The sequence below is a fragment of the Glarea lozoyensis genome (assembly GCF_000409485.1).
Source record: "Glarea lozoyensis ATCC 20868 chromosome Unknown GLAREA5, whole genome shotgun sequence".
Classification (NCBI taxonomy): Eukaryota; Fungi; Ascomycota; class Leotiomycetes; order Helotiales; family Helotiaceae; genus Glarea; species Glarea lozoyensis.
In genome coordinates, this window is record NW_007361000.1 from 668,752 (window position 1) to 688,933 (window position 20,182).

Here is a 20,182-nt window from a genome sequence, read left to right on the forward strand (position 1 = left end):
TATGACTAAGGGCTGTCACGTGCTCGATTTTGATTGGGCATAACCCTTAGCACCTCAGCCCGAAACTACTTTCTAGGTTGTTTCTTACCATGAGCAATGTCGAAGATGACAATTCCGTGAATTGATATTCTTATCTTAGACGCCAAGAAACATTTTACTTCTTGGATAAAACGAACTCGACGCTGTTCCTCCAATTCCAACAAGTTCAAATTGTCTATACTGTACTTCCTGTTTTCCCTTGCCCCACTTAGAGGACAAAATAATGAGCAAGCCCAAACACAATATTTGCTCTATCACGTTGACGAAATATCACATATTTCCTCTATCGTTTTCAGTAAATAAAAACGATTCCAATTTCGGCTCGGATGAGTTTATATATCAAAATCTCATTTCCCCTTTACCATTGAGGTACTAGAAAATACAGGAGGTCCTGCCACATATTTTGTCTTCTGCAAGACCAGGAAAACACCCATAGAGGTGGCAGAGGCTTCTATTTTCAACTTCAAGACGGCAGGAAGAAGAGGGTTTTCTATCACTACTATGTTCAAAGCCGAGTCCAGGCGAGTCCAGAAATCTCGATCAATGAAAGTGGGAAAAGAAACAAGCGCTATTTTGTCTCCACGTTCGAGTGAGTATCGCGTCTCGCTCGTCACTTCTCCTGTCCACCAACGAGACCCTCGAGATACTTATTGTAACTCAATTGGAAGTTGAATGAATGTTTTGCTTCAACTCAGTCATAAACCTGGTGCAGCAGAGCAATATGATTGTCTCGGCCAACTTGAAACTCTCTCGTCGTAGAACTCTCGTCTCAACTCTCGTCGTACTTTATGCTTCTTGGTTCATGCTATTAACAGTATGCTCAAAATTTTCTGCTATACTTATTTAATAAGGTCGCTTGGCCAGAGCTAAATCTCCTGGATTATGAGGTATGTTGCTCGGATGGTCTATTTTGGAACAATCTTTCAACGTCAGTATTTTATTCTAACCGTGCATTTCAATCTCTCATTAAAACCACATGTGGGCTATGGCTTCAGCACACCACTTTATACCCAATTGAAAGGCTTAAAGCTGCTGTAGTGATCATCACTTCCTATTATATGTCCTGATTTATGTAACATAACCTCTGAGTATGGACAATCGTGAGTCCCATTATGTAGTCCAGCATGGATTATCTACTGTCTTGTATCCAATAATGATACATACATAGCCGAGAACTGGTGGTGATACTGCATGATCCATCTATCAAGCTAAGTAATTGCGTTATCTAAATGTCTCTTCTCAGAGTAGACATTGTCTGTCTTCTTATCCGTTCGAGTACCACAACTCATAAGATCTTTTGGAAAGACTTGGGACGTTTGATCTCTGAACTTTACACGCTTCATTTCTTTGCTACATACTTTCTTAGTTAAGATTCTTCATCAGAGATGTCTCCTTCGTAACCTTGCAGGCTGCTTTCATTATTTTAGCCACGGATGCTCTGAATGGAAATTTTAGCATGATGAAGAAACACTGCAAAGCACTTCTAAAAATCCATATATCAATTGTTTACCTCCGATCTCATTTCAAACACTCCAACTCAACAATGCACTTTGATTTTTATGTTGGCAAAAGTATCATACACTTATGCTCGTCAAACGCAAATTAATTGAATCCATATTTCTTGATGATACTTCACCAAAGATGTTGAACAATCCTACACAAAAATTGAGGGTAAATGAATAAAATGCTACTCACATAACGGGAGCATCAAAAGAAATTTGCTAGAATACATGACAGCCAGTTCGATTTGTCGCCGATATGAATGTATTGGCTGGTGGCGACCCACTACATTCATAACAAGCAAAATGGGACATTACGCTCCTGCAGATTTGATAAATCGACACTATATGGGTAAATCAAAAAGTCGCTGGAAGAGCTGGATGTTGACATGCGACTTTTAAAATTATATACGAGTTTGATAAAGAAAATAATAAAATAGTTCTAGTTGTCGACGTTCTAAATAGAATTCAAGTCTGGTCACTTTTCGTCATGACAAATTCTCTAAGACTTCGAAAACGTCCGATCATCTAAAAGCCAGCAGATACAACTCATCGCATTCCGGCAAATCACTCGACTAAATATCGTGTTCGCCTGGAAATGTAGAGGTTACTGGTGGTTACTTTGACGAAACGCGATAAGATTAGCAGGTGGATGCACGTGACAGGTCCATGATTTTAGCGCGACCAAGCGAATTCTCCCACACAGAATTTTGACGAAGGCTAACGTCAACCCAGAAATTTCCCATCGACAACCACGACAACCTCGAAAAGATGGTGAGTCGCGCTGTGTAGAAATACAGATTTCCTTTCAACCTGTCGCACGATCTGAGCTATTATCTCTGCCTCCCCTATAGCCGGCGCGCTCCACGGTTCCTCGCATCACGAATATTATCATCGAAGTATTGAGCGACCGCTAACCATTTTTTTCAACGTTCAGGTCAGATACGCAGCAACTGAGATCCATCCGACCAAGTCGGCCCGCGCTCGCGGTGCTTACCTTCGAGTTTCCTTCAAAAACACCCGCGAGACTGCACAGGCAATCAATGGCTGGAAACTCCAGCGCGCAGTCAAGTTCCTCGAGAACGTCCAAGAACACAAGGAGGCCGTTCCAATGAGAAGATACGCCGGTGGAACTGGAAGAGCTGCACAGGGTATGGAACCTCGAATTGTTGTGACGATGGAGGAAAACGCACATGGAATAAGAGGCTAACTGGGCAATTGTGCAGGCAAACAATTTGGTGTATCCCGCGCAAGATGGCCAGTCAAGTCTGCTGAGTTCCTTTTGGGTTTACTCAAGAATGCAGAGGCCAACGCCGATACCAAGGGTCTCGATACCGGAAACTTGATCGTTAAGCACATCCAGGTCAACCAGGCACCAAAGCAACGTCGACGAACATACCGTGCCCACGGTCGTGTAAGGAAATCCAGCAACGAAGACCCAATGTAATGAAAAGCTGACCCTATATCTAGATCAACCCTTATATGTCGAACCCATGCCACATCGAGTTGATTTTGACCGAGGGTGAGGAAGTTGTACAGAAGTCAGAGGCTGTTGTTGGACGTGAGGAGGCACACTTGAGCTCGAGACAACGGGGTGCTCGTCAACGTCGTGCTATTACCGCTGCGTAGATTGGGGTTTCATGAATTTGGGCGCGCATGGGTTTCTGATGGCTGGGGGTTCACCGTCCTCGAAGACGAATTTCTCTTGAATGGCCTGTACTTCAATAGCATATTGCTGGTCTTCATTGGGAAAACAAAATTCAACAAAACACATCTACCGTCTATTTTGAAATCGGTGAGGCCAAAAGTTCTAGTGTACGTTTGATGTGGTAGGTATTAACCATGCGCAATATTCTACATAATAGCTCCGAGGTAGGGATGTCGAATGACAGGACCCAACGGTTATGCATTAGTACCTATCAGTATGACCACATTCTGCTAAGAAGACTGTTTACAGGACATCTCAACAACCCGTACAATAAGCTCGACGCTTCCACGATCGTGGGATTGGTCGTAGCATTCCTGCAATGTTGTTCATTGTCCGCTTATGGCTTTGGAATGCGTCCAACCCTTCATCCTCGCCAGTCTCTGCCACGAAACCGCGAGCAAGAAACTTGAATCGCCAGTGATTATAAGCTCTTTAGATTCAATTTATTTAACCCAATGTTGAGCGCTACTGCTTCCGATGGCACCCGAAAACAAAAGTCCCATGCGCCGTGGATCAAACCGAAGTTCTGCGAAGTCTCCTTCCAAGTCAGTAAAGTCCAGGTAAGATATCTCTCAGCCACTTTTGATCTTTCCCAATAACGTATAATAGCTTCTCTGATCAATTCAGCCCTAGCATCTTCAAAAAGGCTCCAGAGAAAAAACCCAAGCTTCTTCCAAAATCCCGACAGTTCAGGGGTTATGTTCAACCACCAGTGAATGAACGTCTGGTACAAATCAAGAATTTCCTCGCCGATGAAGACCCAAATCGAAAGTTGGGATTTGGCGAAAAGCTTGCGGAGATTGACGAATACATTAAATACATTGAAGATGAGAACATCGACCGTGATGCTGGTCTTTTTCGCGATGTTAAAAGCATGTCAGAGGTTCATCATGACTGGGATCAACGGGTTAAAGATGGTCCTCCGGATACGACTTGTTGCGATGCGCCCTCTATCAACCCAGTGTCGGCCCGTTTGATATCGAGGGAAGAAGCTGATAGATTGAAGGAGCAAAAGATAGCATCAGGTGTGCAAAGTCAAATGCGAGAAGATCATCCTCCTTTCACTGTTGATAGACAAGCTGATGAAGATGAGTTTCTTCAAGCACTCACACAATCAGCCCAAGAGGTTACTGCTTTAATAGATGAAAGTACTAATTTGACTTGGGTGGAGGGGCGCGCATACGAATGGGCATTGAGAGAACCGGCACTGATTCCATATTGGATGCACGATACTAAAGGACTTCCTAAGAGTGGTGTCAAGCCTGGAGATTCTGATCCCTGGTGTCGAAAGCATGGTGGAGGGCAGCCACTGTTCAATCAACAAGTTAGGCCTCCCATGCAAAATCTACCGGACTATCTAGAAGCGGTGCAAAACAAAATCAATAGTTTGATTACGCTTGGCTCCAGGCGAACTGAGCAAGAGCAGGCGGAGTTGGAAGACTATATGGAGAGCTTGGAACCGAAATCATTGCAGAAACTACATAAACTGTACAAGGCAAAGGCAGCTGCATATTTGGAAAGACAGACGACATGGACAGAAAACACTCCCGACGATGAACGAGACTTCTACCGCACAGAATTTCAGTCTGCGCAAACGAGTTATCGAAGGAAAGCGAGGCATTGGCGTAGAAAATTTGGACCCGAGGGTGTACAGTTCATGGTTGAAGATCCGACGAAGAAAAACCAGAAGGCCCCAGGCGTCTTTTACTTTCCAGACGAGAGTACGCTGGATCCAGATGTGAAGGAAGGAGTAGATGCTATGAACGCGTCTATACTACGAGACACTTTTCAGTACGGTTGGAAGAGCATCCCTCTGGGACTCAAAATGACCGCCTTGGTGCTTCTATGGAAGGCTGGAGTTCTTAGCGAGAAATCTAGAGAAATTTACTTTCTTGCTACTGAAGACGGTTCACAGCAAGTTCTGCACCAAAAAGCGATTGAGCAATTTTCTCGGGATATGAATGAGATATCCCGCAAATATCAGGCGATTCGAATCTTGCGACCTGGAGAGTTGATACCGCCTACGAAAACCGAAGGAGTTCTACGGATTAAATTTATACCATCAGATGAATATCTAGAAAGTGGAAGAGTTTTGCTGGAAAAGCAGGAACATCTAGACGACGAGACTAATATGCCTGTTGACACGGATGTTGCAATCGACTGGAAACCGAAAGCACAACGACGGGGTATTCGACGGGCTGCAATTGAACTTGGCCTTAATCTCCTTTGTGCTAATCATGAACAACATCGGCCGAAAGACAAATTTAGGATCTTAGAGCTACCTTCACGATATATCTCTAAGGACCTGCCGGAAGTGTCTTTAACGATTCCACTAGAGCCGCATAAACGTCCTGTGGAAATGGACACATTTGAGTACACCAAAGAGGTAGCAGCTTACCACCACGATACCGACCTTGCATACAGTGAAGCACGGAAGAGAGTTATGTCTTACGATGCAATAGAACTGCCTCCACCAGAGAACTATAGAGGACCATTCGAGGTTGGGACCGCTGAAACAATGTTGAAACTCTTCCAAAAGAAATTAAATACCATGTACGAGATCTATAGGTCACTAGCTTATATTTCTGAGGTATACCCACGTCCTATTATCAATAGAATGCTTGCCCGAGTTGAAGAAGGCCTTCATCTCCAGCCTGGAGAGCAAAATGAGTTTATGATAATGCGCCCTGACGAGAACGGAAAAGAATTGGAAGTTGTAGATTTATCTCAGGCAGAAATTGAGCTTTTTGATGAACTCACCGAACCTTCATGGGATGAATTGCGAAGACCATATGATCTCGCCCAACTTCCGGGTTGGAGGAGCCGGCAACTTCAAGAGCTTCAGGAATTCGATCAAGCAGTCGACGAACTCGGAAACCAGATTCCTCTTTGGGATTCTGTGAAAGCGAAACGCGTATTAAAGAACAAAATTGAACTGTTCGAGCAGGCTGCGCATGATCCGAAAGTTCGAAGTAAGAAGGCAATGAGTGTGTCCAAATTGATGCAAATTCTCAATGGCCCGCGCCTGGAGCGAGGTGAGCTTCTTTGGACCGAAACTAGAGTAATAGCTTTTCTTAATGCCATGAAGGCACACGACGTCATTCAGTAAGTTTCAAGGCCTTTCATCTACATACCTGACTGACAATGCTAGTTTCGATAATGACGAGCCCCAGCAAGTTTCGCGTATTCCCTACACCGGTCACCCAGAGAATCGCTATGTCATCTCTCGCGCGGCAGCACCCAACTCTCCTGGTGTATATCAAAATACGGATGGTCATTACGTGGTGCGCTACGACGAAGATGGAACAGTTGGGATTCTCACTGTACAGCCAAATAAGTGGTACCACTTCCAGCAGATTGCGTTTCGTCTTGGTCGCTACATCTCTCAACTTTTGACTTGGTCTGCCGAATACAAAGCCGTCTATCTAGACCACGCGCAAACTCAATACGATCAACACAAAGAATGCGACGATTTGATCACTCTTGCGATCGGAGATGAAAATAGCCAGAGTGGATGTGCCGAAATCTCTGCTCCCAATATTAGACATCTGGCGTATGACCTCCATGCTGTTGCTCCAGATCTGGCTGAGGAGGCGGGCTTGGTCTTCCAATCCAAGGATTACGATGACACGGCGGAAGGACAGGCCATCGTCAGAGAAGCTGAAGAGACTGGTCTACCTCCACGTGCGCCTGTAGAAATGACGACAAGACAAGCTGCGAAATTACTGAACATGCAAGTTACCCAGGAGCTGAACAACAACTGGGAATCCAGGTTTCCAGAAAATGAACGGATTTGGGATTTTGCTGCTCACCGGATCGCAGCACAACCTCAAAAGTCAGATGACGGAAATACAGTCTTCGCAAAGCCAGCTGTGCAGAAGTTCTTTTCAATGAGAAGATTTCCTGTATGTTGCCAAAGTGAAGAAACACAAGAACGAATCAGAAACAGTGGCGTGGTTCTGCAGGAAAAGTCCAAAGCTGCCACGCAAGAAGACATTGAGGCACAGTATGAGAGCGGGATGAGCAGACGTGAAGAGAGACCTGGTGAAATTTACAGAGGTGGGAAGATGGAACCCATGTTTCCATTTGGGGAGACGCCGTACCAGGAGAACTTTTTAAGTTGGCAGATGGAACAAGCTCTCAAAGATGGTATCATTACCCTAAGTCAGTTTTTACGACCTTTACTAACACTCCCTAGTACCCCGATTCCAATCTCCACGTCCCTCTCGCTGGACCATGCCCACTTTCACCCTCCCTCGCTTCAAGTTAGTGACCTTATCTCCCAAGCCACCGCCTAATCCATTCGATCTTCCCGCTCTCCCGAAAAGTTTCGACCCTGTCTCTCAGACTGAAGAGGAGAAGAGATTTGAGGACATTGAGGCACGTAGAGAGGAAGCAAGGAAGGATCGAGCTCAAAATCCGAATAGTAAGGCGCCTAATCCGGATATATTGGAGAACTTTTATTCCCAAGCTGAGGTTGGGGATATGATTGAACGGGAGGAGTACATGGAAAAGTTGAGAGGAGCAGCTAGATTTAGAGAACCTGTTGAAAGGTGAGTTATTCTTACTTGTTCTTCTCAAATGAAACTGGAGGCAGGTTGTTAACACAAGACAGGCACGTAGAAGAACGATATGATGAAGTGACAGTTGAAGATGAGGAAATGGCAATGCAGGAACTAAGTGTCGATCCGGAGAAGCTCGCTTCGTCACTATCTCCAAGGTTATCGAGGGATGCTGATGCTCTTGCAAGTCCTAGAGTCACGGATTCCGACGGTGGGAGAGGAGTGAAGAGAATGGCGGAAGGACCACCGATGGATGAGGTATCGCCTAAAAGGGTGGCATTTGGGGGTAGGGAGTATCGGAGTGTCAGCGCTGAGAGTATCGATGAGAGCGAGGATAGCTTTGGGTAAACAATTTCGGTGATGAGTTGAGGTTGGAAAATGTTGGTTTGGGAGGTTTCAAAATTATCAATACTTGTGGTCAATTTCTGTGCAGGTTTAAGAATCGGTAGGGATTTTTGGTAAGATTAATGAGAGTTATTGGTTCGATGTGTCATTATCATCAGTCAACGGCGGTTTACTTCTATATTGAGTCAATTATGTCTAGAATGAACGCTGGCAGCCTGGTACTCGCTTAACACTTTGCCTAAGCATAACCACGTTACGGGAACAGGAAACTGAGGCTAATTGCGGAGCTAATAACCTTACGTATGTTTGATTACCGGGTAAGATCCTTCTCTGAGCCGACACAATACGCCGCACAAATCTTTATTGAATTATAAGTAATTCTGTTGAAAAGGAAAATATTGAACTTGGGCTAAGGGAAACGAATTTGCAGAGTGAGATAACAGAGAACTGTCTCATACTAGCCTTAAGACGACTTAAACAATCATGTCAGCCAACCAATGCGGTAGGAACATTATATTCCCAGATCCTGTCATGTAAGAGAATAATGCCGAGAACCTCACAAACTATGCTTACTATCGTAGCTACGAGTCATACTCTCTCTGTTCAACTCGAATATGCGTTTACGGAAATTGTCCCATGAACGATGCCATGAGCAAATGTTGCACAACCCAAAGAAAACCATTCCAATGCTGGCAATACTGCGCAGTCGAAGAGTCACAGTTTGACGCTTGGCATAGTTGTGTTGCAGCAGAATTAGGATACACAGAGGAGCAACATTGTCAAAGAGCGGATCAGTCCCCTCTCTCCACGGCAACTTCGATTCCGTGGTCAGTTGCACCGCCAACGCCGCCGTTGGGATATACACCGCCGCCGACGTATACGACGACTTCGACGTTGAAGGCTCAGTTATATCCTCGAGTGGACGGTAGCAAAACTGCAAGCGCTACCTTGTCTTCAACTGTTGCTGCTGTTGTGGTCAAGAGCAGCTCGGCTGGCCCAGCTTCATCGACTACCACTGCAAAGAGTGGATCAAAAAAAGCATTGGCGCTGTCTCTGGGTGGAATGATGACAATTGCTTTAGTAATTTCTGGTGTTGCTTTATAAATGAAAAGGACTCTGAGAATACGTACTTGGGATTAGGAGCGTACAAATTGCAATAGGAAAGTGTCGAGAAAAGCGAGGACGGCGGGAAAAAGGCAGAAACCACACGTTTTGAAGCCTCGAACTATTTGAGAGTAAGAAAAATAGACACTGCGCCTTTGAGTGATCGAGAAAGCTATCAATTACTTCTTTAATCTTCAAATTTTGGTACATTAAATCGTTTCGATTCCAGATGCTAAACTCAAGGAGATTTCTTTGTTGAAATTCTCCAAGTCTTTTGGAAAGACTGTTCTTATCCTCGATTCCTCGAATTTTTCTTGCCATGTTCTAGAATATACTAATCCCCGAAAAATTTATATCAAATATTCACTGTACTAACAAGAAATACAAATATGAGTTAGTGTCCGCAACAATTACTCGATTTGTGCCCTTTTCAAAATTCAAATGAACCGTTATTTTTCAATCGCATGTGACTTTGAGATTTCCCCCTTTGTCATTCCTCAAGAGACAATGAAATTGTGCTCTGTTCCACATTGAATGAACAGTAAGCTGATGCAAATCCTATAAATCCGAGGAATACTCTTGTGCTAAACTTTCTCCTCTTCATCGATTCTCATATTCCATCCACACAGAAATATGATGGAGCCCAGTATTTTCCAAATAAGCGGTGCTGAGGACTTCACGTTCCGAATTTAGCTCGAGATCGATCTCTCGACTCCCATCGATGACTACACCAGATCATCATCCTCTGATCGCGAAGAAGAAATATTCTTCCTTCTTGTCAAACCAGGACGCTCTGTAATCGAAGAAGACGTTTTTGAAGAACTTATTGACTTTCACCAAGAGACTCGTAGCCGCGACCAATTTCTCCAGGATGTCCGCGCCATCCACTGGGTCATCAGATCCGAAATCTCGAGTTATTCAACCCGATCGGTAAGGTTGGCTTCGCCGGTTTATAAGTATGGCGACCTAGCGAACGCTATGGAAGATATTTCAGACGTGTGCCTGAGAATTGCAGAGGCTTTTCCGCTTCAGGAGGGGAGATTTGACTTAAAATTAAACGGGCCTGGGTTGCAGGTTTTCGTGGGATCAGGAAAGGAGATGAGAGGGGAGCATAAAGTGAAACTTCTGAGTGTACTTGGACTTTATGAGAGGTCGTTAGATACGATTCATCGAGATGCTGAAGATAAAACACCCCTTATTCAAAAGGACGTTCCCTTTGGCTCAATCAAAAATGTTTCAGACTGGATCAAAGAAATCACCGACAGGAGAGTATTCTTCGAGAAGTTTGAGTCGCAGACAGACCCCCCACGGTCGTATGTTCTTCCTAAGCCCGCTGGAGACGTGCCAGAGCATTACACACCGATGTTTGAATTCAACCAGCATGAAGCAACATTGGACCATGTTGAAATCCAACGATGGATCCAACTATGTCTCACCATCTTCATCTGGACAGATAAACCTCCGGACAAGGAATGGGTACATATGCTCGCGAGTTACTTTGAGCCCCGCGATTGCAAACCATCCGTGAGGCCCACAAGCCTTCAGGAAAGCGAGACTGATCAGTCTACTGAAAAGTACGACGCCGGCCATGCAGAACCTGTCCATTATGCTGAGGCTCTTGATAATTTTCTCTTTCACCTCGGCTTCAATGCCAGTGAGTCGAGCTACTTCGTCAAAGAGACGGATACTGACTGTTCGGGTCGCTTTGTTCATAGGTACGATGGCACTCGCCGGTCCGATTTACTCATACAACCTAGGGAAGGGTATCAACCCATTGACGTGCGAGAGTGGTAGGTTTTGAGAATGGATGAGCCCCGCGGGGAGTCTTCGAGGTTGATATTGCTTCATCCTTTTCTATTCTCTGGAGTATGTATACCTTACTGCGTGTTGGTGTGAGAAGAAATACACTCCCTGAAAATATACATTTTTGATTTCAAAATACAATGAACCGTGCAAAATTTGAGTTTCGTTCCGGAGTGAAGCTAAGTGAGAAAAAAAACCAGAGCCGTGAGATAGTAATAGGCGAGAGAGCGTGCGGTGGCAGAAATCATCTTAACTCAAATGATTTGAATAGAGCTCAACGGGACATTTTTACTCAACGGGTTTAACTTTATATGTGATATTGTGTCAAGTCGTTCGATCAAATATGGTGTCTCATCTACCGACTGTCTTGTCCACCGTGTGAGGCAAGCCTGGTGGGCGAGCAGGGGGAAAATTTAAGCGAGCCCAAAAATAACAAAAGGGGAACTCGGTGGTCAGAATTTAGAATTGAAGAAATGGTTTCTCACATTTTAAAAAAACCTCCGAAATTCCCAGTCTTCATTGTGTGTCAAATGACACCAAAATTTATATCACACATCTTCTTCTCTGTAAGTCTTCTCACGCCAGGACAAATGGAATCGGAGGCAGTTGGACTTCACTCTTGACTACAGAGGACTACTACATCGTCAGTCTAAAGAACAATGATACAAATTGACCACCGAGTGTGATTGGTGGGATTGATTGCCAAATAAACTTATATACAAGCAGTGAAATGTATTTTCTAAACCCCACACGAAGCCGAGGAGAACCCATCGGCAGTCATGCGTAAAGGATTAAATTCATGGTTCTCAGAGTGGACTTCAACAAAGCTTGAGCCTAAAAAGTGATGTGATTGTGCTTGAAAAGCTGCGAGGGTTGGGGTCTTTATGCAGAGGATGCCTAAGGGTTGGCTAGCGTGCAGTGTCTTGTGCGTAAGCGATAACGGCGTGAGCTGAGACTTGGTCTTAAGTTTTTCAAGATCACATGTTAAGTAATATCGAGAGCCTGGTTTTGAAAATTATAGAACTTTCGAGATAAAGTTGAGCTGGTGTGTCGTCGTGACTCCGAAGGCTCGCTACAGACCGCTGGAGAAAGAGGGGGGCGGGACCTGGAGGCGGGAAACCTGCCACCTCAATGCTACTCAATAGATAACAATGCGCCGTCCCTCGTGTTTTATTGCACTTCTTTTTCTCTCATGTATGAATTATTCCATTTGCGTTATTGTAAATTGAATGAATATGGACTGTAGATAGTATTATCAGCGCGGATGGAGGGTGGGGGATGAACTACTCGCTTAGCTGAGCGTTCGCTAAACCTTGAGGGGGCGCCAACACTGGGCGAACCCCTCTCCTCGTCATCACCGCCAACTTTCCAGCACAAACCAGTCAAACGGGTTTGCTCCACCTCCACGATACACCCATGTGAGATTCGCCGTGCCCTGCAAAGCGTAGAGCTGCTCTATCCTGGCGTAAATTTCCTTATCCCTCATAATCGTCATAGCAGTCTCGCGGGGAAAAGAAGGTTTTCGTTCAACGGCGCAGTAGCTGCGATAAGCTCAAAGTCTGGAAATCCGGACTGATCCGGTTTCTCGCTCAAGATGATGCACAGTCTGCTTTGTCTTACGATAAGTATGCCCGGGGTGCAGGCCGCTACCCGTGCAGATATTCAGCGGGCCGGCGCCATGATCTCAACCACGGTCAGAGCTGAATACGAGTGGCCGGGAAGTAGTCGTGAGATAATAATCAGATGGCGTCCGTCTGCTCTTGTTGCTAGCTGATTCCTTTGCTCTTGCTGTCACTCTTAATTAAACACATGCTTTTCTGACATATCTCCAGCACTGCTTGTTTGTAGATGTTGCTCAGCTCTCTGCAAGCCACAGCATCTGATCGTTGAGACAGGGCACGCCGACAACTCTGACTGCATCCTCTACGACAAACAAAATGTCTCTCTTTTCATACATGCTAGGGAGGCCGCTTTCAAAGCATGAAACCTCACCGACGTGTGATAACAAAGGACGAAAGAAACTACAGAAGCCACGGACGTTGACAAGTTCTAGAAAAAGCGCAAATATCGACACTAATTTCTTCGATGCTTTTCGAGCGCAAGCCTGCTTGATAATTCAATCAGAAGAACCAGAAGAATCAGAAGAATCCGAAGACGAGAAGACACTCATCGTTGAGGAAACAGATCCTCTCCCCCATATTGCAACTCTTCTATCAAGCAACTCATCGATTTCGACTGAATCCACGCAAAGCTTCTCAAGTAGTCAAATGTCGCCAACGCGAGTACCCAGGAGAGCCAAAACACCAGTCATGTTCGTTGGGCAACTTGAGTCTAGCCCTTCTTACGATCCGGCAAAAGCATTTGCTCAACAGTATTCTGATCTACTACCACCACGATCATTTACTCCATGCGTTGAGGATGTTATTGTCAGACCACGACGGAAATCAATTCGGAAAATCAAATGCCAGCAAAGTTTACGTGACCTCGTCAAGGATCACTCTCGCTCTTCAAGACCAAGCAGCTCTTCGGACTGCGATACTCTTGTCGGGTCAGAGTCACCAAATTCCCCAAGGTCACCAACGGATAAGGAATTCCCTGAAGTCACACGTTTACATTTGGTCGACAAACCGCCGCCAAGACCACAAGCTTTAAGCGAAAAAGCATCTTTAGACATGATCAACGAACTTCACAACGAAATCGGCCTCGGAATATGTATGAATATGTTGACGAACGAGCTAGCAACTGCTCTTTTCAAACAGCATCCATCAGAGAATGCGGACCGCGCCTCTGGACTTCAGATCCGTCTCATGATTGAAGCTTATGAGACCTTACAGGATCACGTGCGAAATGAGCTTTACGATGCTTTCGTGAGTGGAAAGGAATTGGATCCTCACGTTCAAGAATATGAGGCTATCTTGGAGAGATGGCTGGATTCATTGTATGCTGTGTACGAAGTTGCTCAGGAGAAGAAACCTACTTGTGAGGTTATCAAGGAGGTTGAGGAGGAGGAGAATGATTGGCCACTTCGACGATCTCAGGATTCAGCTGAGACTTTTGTGAGCTGTTGAGTGGACTGCTGAAGGGAATTTTCAGGAAGCCGCGCATCGGAAAGGCTTCCAAAAAATACCACCAATTGTTGGACCCACAGAACAAAAACCACTATCCTTGAGAACAGTATGAGTTCAAAGTAATAGAGAGGCGATGAGATTCGCCACTTCAATGCCTATTTTAGGAATATGAGCACCGATTAGGCGATACAACTCACTCAAACAACGGGACCGAACATCGCAAGCGTCGCCTCTAGGACCCAGAATTGATGGACTCGTGTTAGTCGGCAAGCAGATTCGTCGATATTGCAAGTCCCTCGTATTTGCGCAGATCTCGCTTACCGTTTTGGACGGTAATACGAAGTCGCAACGGAGGAGTAAGCAGATATTGGAGGCGTGCATGCCAAGACCTCCGAAGCCACCCGAGTGAGGCGCCTGAGTTGAGATCGGAAGAGGATGCAGAACGTTGAGAATTAAAGTGGCGAGGATGACTTAGGAAGATTGGATAGGAATTATAATGTTTAACTTCTAGTTTGTTTGTTGGCAATACGTGCGATTGTGGAGAACTTGTTTGCAGTTTTCACATTCAGTCGAAGCGACAAGATTTATTGTAAGCTGACAATGTATTACGAAGTTTGGGACAGCCTCCTGAAGATTCAATGGTGGAGATGGATGAACATGGTTGTGAATGAATTTGGTCTAATGTACTCGCTCAATTATATACTGATGATGCACCAAACCATGTTTCCAACAATTTTCCAAGTCACCCAGCTTTTCATTCGTTGAATAACCCATAGTCAAGGTAATATAATTTTACGATGGTGCTAAGCAGGATTTAAATTTTGTTTCTTTCGGTGTTTCGTTTCGATTTTCCAGCTGCCAGACAAGACGGCTTGATCTCTGAAGTTTATTATTGAGCTTCCTGGCCCGCTTCAATTTTATTTACGTTCTAGCCTAGTATGTTTGCACTTTCTTTCGTAATGCATATCAATATTTTTATGCTGACGAGTAAAGCTCATACCGCTCAAATGGTGGCAGAAGCTTCAGTTATTGCTAATTAGGATACAAGGAGCCAGCCATATCGGACAAACGACTATTGGGTGTTTTGGCCATCATGATCAAAAATTCAACGCAAGTCATCCCTTCCTTAGCGACTTGCCGCGCACTCCTCGTGCCTTCAGAGCATTGTTTGAATGCTTTGATGATCACCGAGAAGCTCGTTCTCAACATTCCAAAGCAAAAACTTGTTTTGCGCAATCTTCTCTGTCTTGGAGCTATCCGACGCGCTTGCCTGAACATTAAATCCAAAAGTATAGCAATCGTGTACCCCGGATACATGAAAGTTAACAGAAAGATATTTATCGCCAGATAGCGAGACCATATTCTACTTCTTTTAACAATCGAACGCCGGACAAGAAAGAGGCAAAATATCAGTGTAGATAAGCTCACGGAAACAGTAGATATTATGAACGTCCTCCATGACAGTCCAGTGCCTGAAAATTCCTGAGTGTTCATTCCATAGAATGACATAACAGTTGAGAGTGGCAAGAAAACAGCAGCTAAGTATGAAATCCTCCCGACTGTATTTGCCTGCCGAATAGAGGCGCTGGACTCTAGCAAAGCCTCTCTTGCGGCTGTAATCTGAAGTGTATCGCGAACTTCTTGCTCTAAAATCCTCGCGTCCCTTAACAGCTTGCGATGAGTCTTTAACAAATCCACCACCGTGTCGGTCTTACAACATTTGTCTGCCGTTTCTTCTCCTATTAATTTGTTGTAATCCTCAATTTTGTCTGTAATTCGTTGGAATTCTTCCATGAGTTCCCGCAAGACTCTCCAAGATCCGAATATGTCAAAATCTTTTACAAGATCGCTCGGTGAGGTAGCAAGACTCTTGTAATAATAATAGCGATAGATATCTTGTTTGTATTGCAGGTCGTAGCCTGTGACAAGATCTAGGAACACAATTCCAAATATTTCTAGAAATGGAATTAAAAGCATGAGTGGTGACTTTTGAGCTTGCGCGATCCGTATTGCCCCCATAGATTTGCAAAATTGTAGTAGCTCTAGGAAGTTGTTATCATCGCGTAGTTCCGAGGCTATAATTAATCGTCTTGGCTGACGAAGTGAGCGTGCTCTTCCTTTTGGCTTGGTTGTGCTTGATGTTCCACTTGAGAACTCCAAGCCGTAAAACGTTCTGTCGGGAGTACTGCTGGTGGTACTTCCGTTGAACAGTAATCTATCGTAAGGTGCGAAGTGGTAAAACATGATCACTTTTCAATTAGTGGGAACTTCCACTAGAGTAGATGTAAGGGGCCTCACAGGTTTTGCCACGGTTTGGCATTAGTGCATAGGTAATCCAAAATCTGGGATTTGCGGAACGCTCGTAACGATCCAATCCAATTAGGAGACAAGTCTGCTTGACCTGGGCTGCCATTCTGTAACCAAGATCAATAACAGAATTACCTTGGGGACGTTGACTCCAATGCGATCTCTCCTCGTTAGACATCATTTGATCGAAGAAGAACGGGTGGATGTCAAATATGGCACCTATTTTCTCAATCAACCTTCCATTGGGCGCCGCTGGAGCCCTCCATCGATGTGCAACACTATCGAATCTTGTATGGTTCAGAGCAACGATGATCAGTGTCATTTGGCTAGGAGTGGTTTGGTCCTCCAATCCGACGAGGAATGACGAGTCCACCTGACCCAGTCCGTGCCAGAAGGTTTCGGTCGACCATGTAAGCCCATCGTGACGAAGTATTGCACAATTGTGTTTTTGAGAAGCAGCAGAATTCTCTGGATCGGGTTTCCACTTGCCCCATGTCTCCTCGAATACTTCTCGCGTAAACCTTTTCGTGTCTCTTCCCCCAAATCAAACTCAAGTTTCAGTGCCAAAACTTCAAATCTATCAAAATTAATACCGGTCTGAAAAAACATGGGCAAAAAATACCTTGGATCTTTCTTCGCAAGCCCATATACTCTTGCGAAATATGGATGCTCTTTGAGCATATTTTCGAGCGATTTATCCGAGGCTACAGGTGGGGGTTGAGAGGTATCTGTGCCAGCAATTGTTTCGATATCGATAACCGTCTCTTGTTGTGACATTTTGGGGAGTTCTGAGCAATCAGCGTAAGATTGTCGATTTCGATTGACTAGTCGATATCTAATACAGTGATAATAGATACATAACAAGAAACTGTGAAGTGCTATTCGATAAGGTTCTACAAATTTGTTTCCGGCTCTGTTTTCAAGAGTCAAAGATTTTATGAGGGCATTGCAGTCGTACAATAGTGGTATCGCAGAGTCGAAGCTGTCGGTTGCCGGCCAGAAGACCATTCTGATTCGAGTTGCAATGAGAGAAGCAGCAAGTTTAGCGCTTTGTTCAACCAAACCTATCAAAAGGAATTGATTGGCCCATCTAAAAAGCGATGTATATGGGAAGTATTCACAATAAACAGTTCAATGTTGGACATGAGACCGGGAACGACCACACTAATTCCAACATAGGTACATAGTTTGAGTGTTTCCACTTAACATATTGTCCTTTAGCCTTCACATAAACAAGATCAAGTAGTCAAGTACTTGTAAACAGCATCATAAGCCGCCTTCGGCTTGTACTGGGCGTCAAACATCAACGGGTTGTTGCTTGCTCTCCATGAGTCGGGGTCACGAACACCCCACGAGGTGATACCAACACACTTCTTCTGTTGTACACAGGCTTTGGCGACCTGAACATCGAGTCAGCTTGCTACACAGTATCATACAAAGAGGGGAACATACATTGACATAATCAGTCGAAGAAGCTCCTACGATATCGAGCTCAGTGACCGCAACCTCGGACACACCGCTATTCGCAAGGGTAGTGAGAGCAGCAGCAAAGCCTGCACCTTGACCAGATTGAAGATGAGCTTGCGATCCTGCATATCATCAGTACATTTCCCGAAGAACAAAGAAGAATTTTCACATACCAATGCCATCAATAGGAATCCCCTGTCCCAGCCACTTCTTAACCAAATTCGCCATCCCAGTAGTCTTAGCATAACTCCCCTGATCCAAATTATAATCATTGATATACAATTTGGCATCCGGATCGGTCGCTCTGGCGGTCTCAAATGCGACTTTAATGAACTTCTCACCCATCTTGGACATGAAGGGTTTGCTGGTGTCGAGTTGACCTTGTTCGTTTAAAACTTCGTTGACAACATCCCAGTGCATGATCTTGCCTTTCCATTTGGTCATGAGAGTAATGATGTGGTTTTTGAGCGCGGCTTCGATGGCGGAGGATGAGAGGGAGGAGACCCAGCCGGGGAGCTGAGAGTGCCAGCAAAGGGTGTGACCACGGATTGTCTTGTTGTTGGCGATGGCCCATTCGACTAGGTAGTTACCTCCGTCGAGAGAGAAGGTATTGGATGATTCTGAGACAATATTGTTAGTAAAAACACGGAGCTTCCAACAAAACGTAGATTTACTTTCGGTAGCATCCCTGTCACTAGAGTTAGTATCTCATACTTCACTTTGTTCGACTTGAGGTCAATCCAACGCTCAAGAACAGAGAAAGCACTAACCACTTCATGGAGTTCTCCGGTGTAACCTGTCCAAAATTGGCCTGAATAATTTTCGCATTACTCCCGGCAGTCAAACGATTCTGATCCGTCGCAGTTCCCCAGTACTTCCCCTTTGCCTTCATCGCAGCATCCAAACTATTAGCAGACTGTCTCTCCATAACTTCCACCACTGGAGAAGCCATGACTGCTAGAGGAGCAGCCATGAGGCCGAGAATGAGTGCTGAATACCGCATTTTGAGAGGATAAAACTAGAAAATGCAGGAAATTGGAAATATTTACTGGAAAGAACCTCTCGGAATGGAATATGAGGGGATTAAATATCCTCCATCGAAGCTCATAATATACGAAAATAAGAGATGGGTCCTGATTGGCATCGCATCAAGACGGAAAATCTGCGCACCGGCTACAAAGAAACTCAGATCACTTTTTCTTGGACCGTCATCACTTGACTTGATTCTTTATATGGAAGAAGAAGATTTTCCCATAACACTATGGATATGTGTTGGCGCAAGACCCAAGACCTGTCATGGAGTCGTGGGGCTCAGGAACCAAGTTTCTTAGCCAATGTGGGACTGCAGCCACAGCTATAAGAGGCGACACTTATGCTGGAGGAAGTTTGTGCGATCGTTTGTTCAGTTTGATCAGTTCAGCTTGGGTATTGGAAATTAGAAGATGAGCGGGTTGGATAATGGGAAAGTGGAAATAATACGATGACTTCTCCAAAGCGATCGGTCTACTGACCTTGCGAGGGACGGAGTCTTACTCGCTTAGTGAGAAGAGCCTACCACGTTGCGGCTTTTTGGAATTTTTATCTAAATGGCTTGTACTGCCTCACTAGGCCACTGCGCAAATGCAGTATTAAAGTCCATCGAAACCATCTGCAAATTCTCGCCATTTCACAAAGTTCGTCAGGGAACTCCATCCTACTCATCCCAGCTCGTCCCTTCCAGCAGCCCTCCAAAGTCAATTGCCCAAGTCTCAAGAGCGACCCCCAAAACAAATCACAATTCACTGTCCTACGGTTGAATCCATCTACCTCGCATGTGTAACTTACCCCGGATTTCGGCAGTCAAAATTTGCGGGGGAGAGTCCACGTCGTGCAACTTCAGGCTAATTCATCTATTAGCGCATATGGTTCTTGAGATTTTGAACTATGATACGGTAAGGGTATCGTGAATTATGACTTCAAGACGTGAGCCACGTCTCTCAAGAGTCAAATGAAAGGCAAATTGTCTTGGACGAAATAGCGATGAGGCTGTTGACAACCACACAGACGAAATCCAAATCCCCCAAAAAGCTCACCTCATCAACCCCAAAATCCGAGCGAACGCACACGAAGACGTCCTACCCACGTGTTCTCCACGTCCGCCAATTCCAGAATTTTCCAGATTGAAATTCGTCATTTCCATACCAAACTCATCTACTAATCTTGGCGTACTGTACCAGGATAAAACAAAACAATAGACCGGACCCGACTTCACCTCAATTAGGCAGTCATCGTTTTGGATAG

At 44.8% G+C, this 20,182-nt stretch overlaps 6 protein-coding genes across 6 annotated transcripts; 4 read left to right on the forward strand and 2 right to left on the reverse strand.

Annotated features, from left to right (window-relative positions):
• Positions 1-1,680: 1,680 nt before the first annotated feature.
• Positions 1,681-3,167, forward strand: GLAREA_04427 (Ribosomal protein L22; the record flags this gene model as incomplete). The annotated part of the gene is made up of 5 exons (XM_008086804.1): positions 1,681-1,710; positions 2,274-2,312; positions 2,476-2,689; positions 2,765-2,952; positions 3,009-3,167. 5 exons carry the CDS (start codon positions 1,681-1,683, stop codon positions 3,165-3,167), a joined length of 630 nt encoding a protein of 209 aa, XP_008084995.1.
• Positions 3,168-3,723: 556 nt separating this feature from the next.
• Positions 3,724-8,156, forward strand: GLAREA_04428 (uncharacterized protein; the record flags this gene model as incomplete). The annotated part of the gene is made up of 5 exons (XM_008086805.1): positions 3,724-3,806; positions 3,874-6,351; positions 6,398-7,395; positions 7,445-7,799; positions 7,862-8,156. The coding sequence occupies 5 exons, from the start codon at positions 3,724-3,726 to the stop codon at positions 8,154-8,156; spliced, it is 4,209 nt and encodes a 1,402-aa protein (XP_008084996.1).
• A 480-nt stretch (positions 8,157-8,636) lies between these two features.
• On the forward strand, positions 8,637-11,051 carry GLAREA_04429 (uncharacterized protein; the record flags this gene model as incomplete). The annotated part of the gene is made up of 3 exons (XM_008086806.1): positions 8,637-8,686; positions 8,735-9,233; positions 9,951-11,051. 3 exons carry the CDS (start codon positions 8,637-8,639, stop codon positions 11,049-11,051), a joined length of 1,650 nt encoding a protein of 549 aa, XP_008084997.1.
• A 1,946-nt stretch (positions 11,052-12,997) lies between these two features.
• Positions 12,998-14,128, forward strand: GLAREA_04430 (uncharacterized protein; the record flags this gene model as incomplete). The annotated part of the gene is made up of 1 exon (XM_008086807.1): positions 12,998-14,128. One exon carries the CDS (start codon positions 12,998-13,000, stop codon positions 14,126-14,128), a length of 1,131 nt encoding a protein of 376 aa, XP_008084998.1.
• Positions 14,129-15,284: 1,156 nt separating this feature from the next.
• GLAREA_04431 (Magnesium transport protein CorA, transmembrane region) lies at positions 15,285-17,212 on the reverse strand (the record flags this gene model as incomplete). Its single annotated transcript, XM_008086808.1, has 5 exons — positions 15,285-15,491; positions 15,557-16,377; positions 16,427-16,761; positions 16,809-17,012; positions 17,058-17,212. The coding sequence occupies 5 exons, from the start codon at positions 17,210-17,212 to the stop codon at positions 15,285-15,287; spliced, it is 1,722 nt and encodes a 573-aa protein (XP_008084999.1).
• Positions 17,213-17,673: 461 nt separating this feature from the next.
• GLAREA_04432 ((Trans)glycosidase) lies at positions 17,674-18,905 on the reverse strand (the record flags this gene model as incomplete). The annotated part of the gene is made up of 5 exons (XM_008086809.1): positions 17,674-17,835; positions 17,888-18,024; positions 18,076-18,522; positions 18,577-18,590; positions 18,673-18,905. 5 exons carry the CDS (start codon positions 18,903-18,905, stop codon positions 17,674-17,676), a joined length of 993 nt encoding a protein of 330 aa, XP_008085000.1.
• Positions 18,906-20,182: the final 1,277 nt, after the last annotated feature.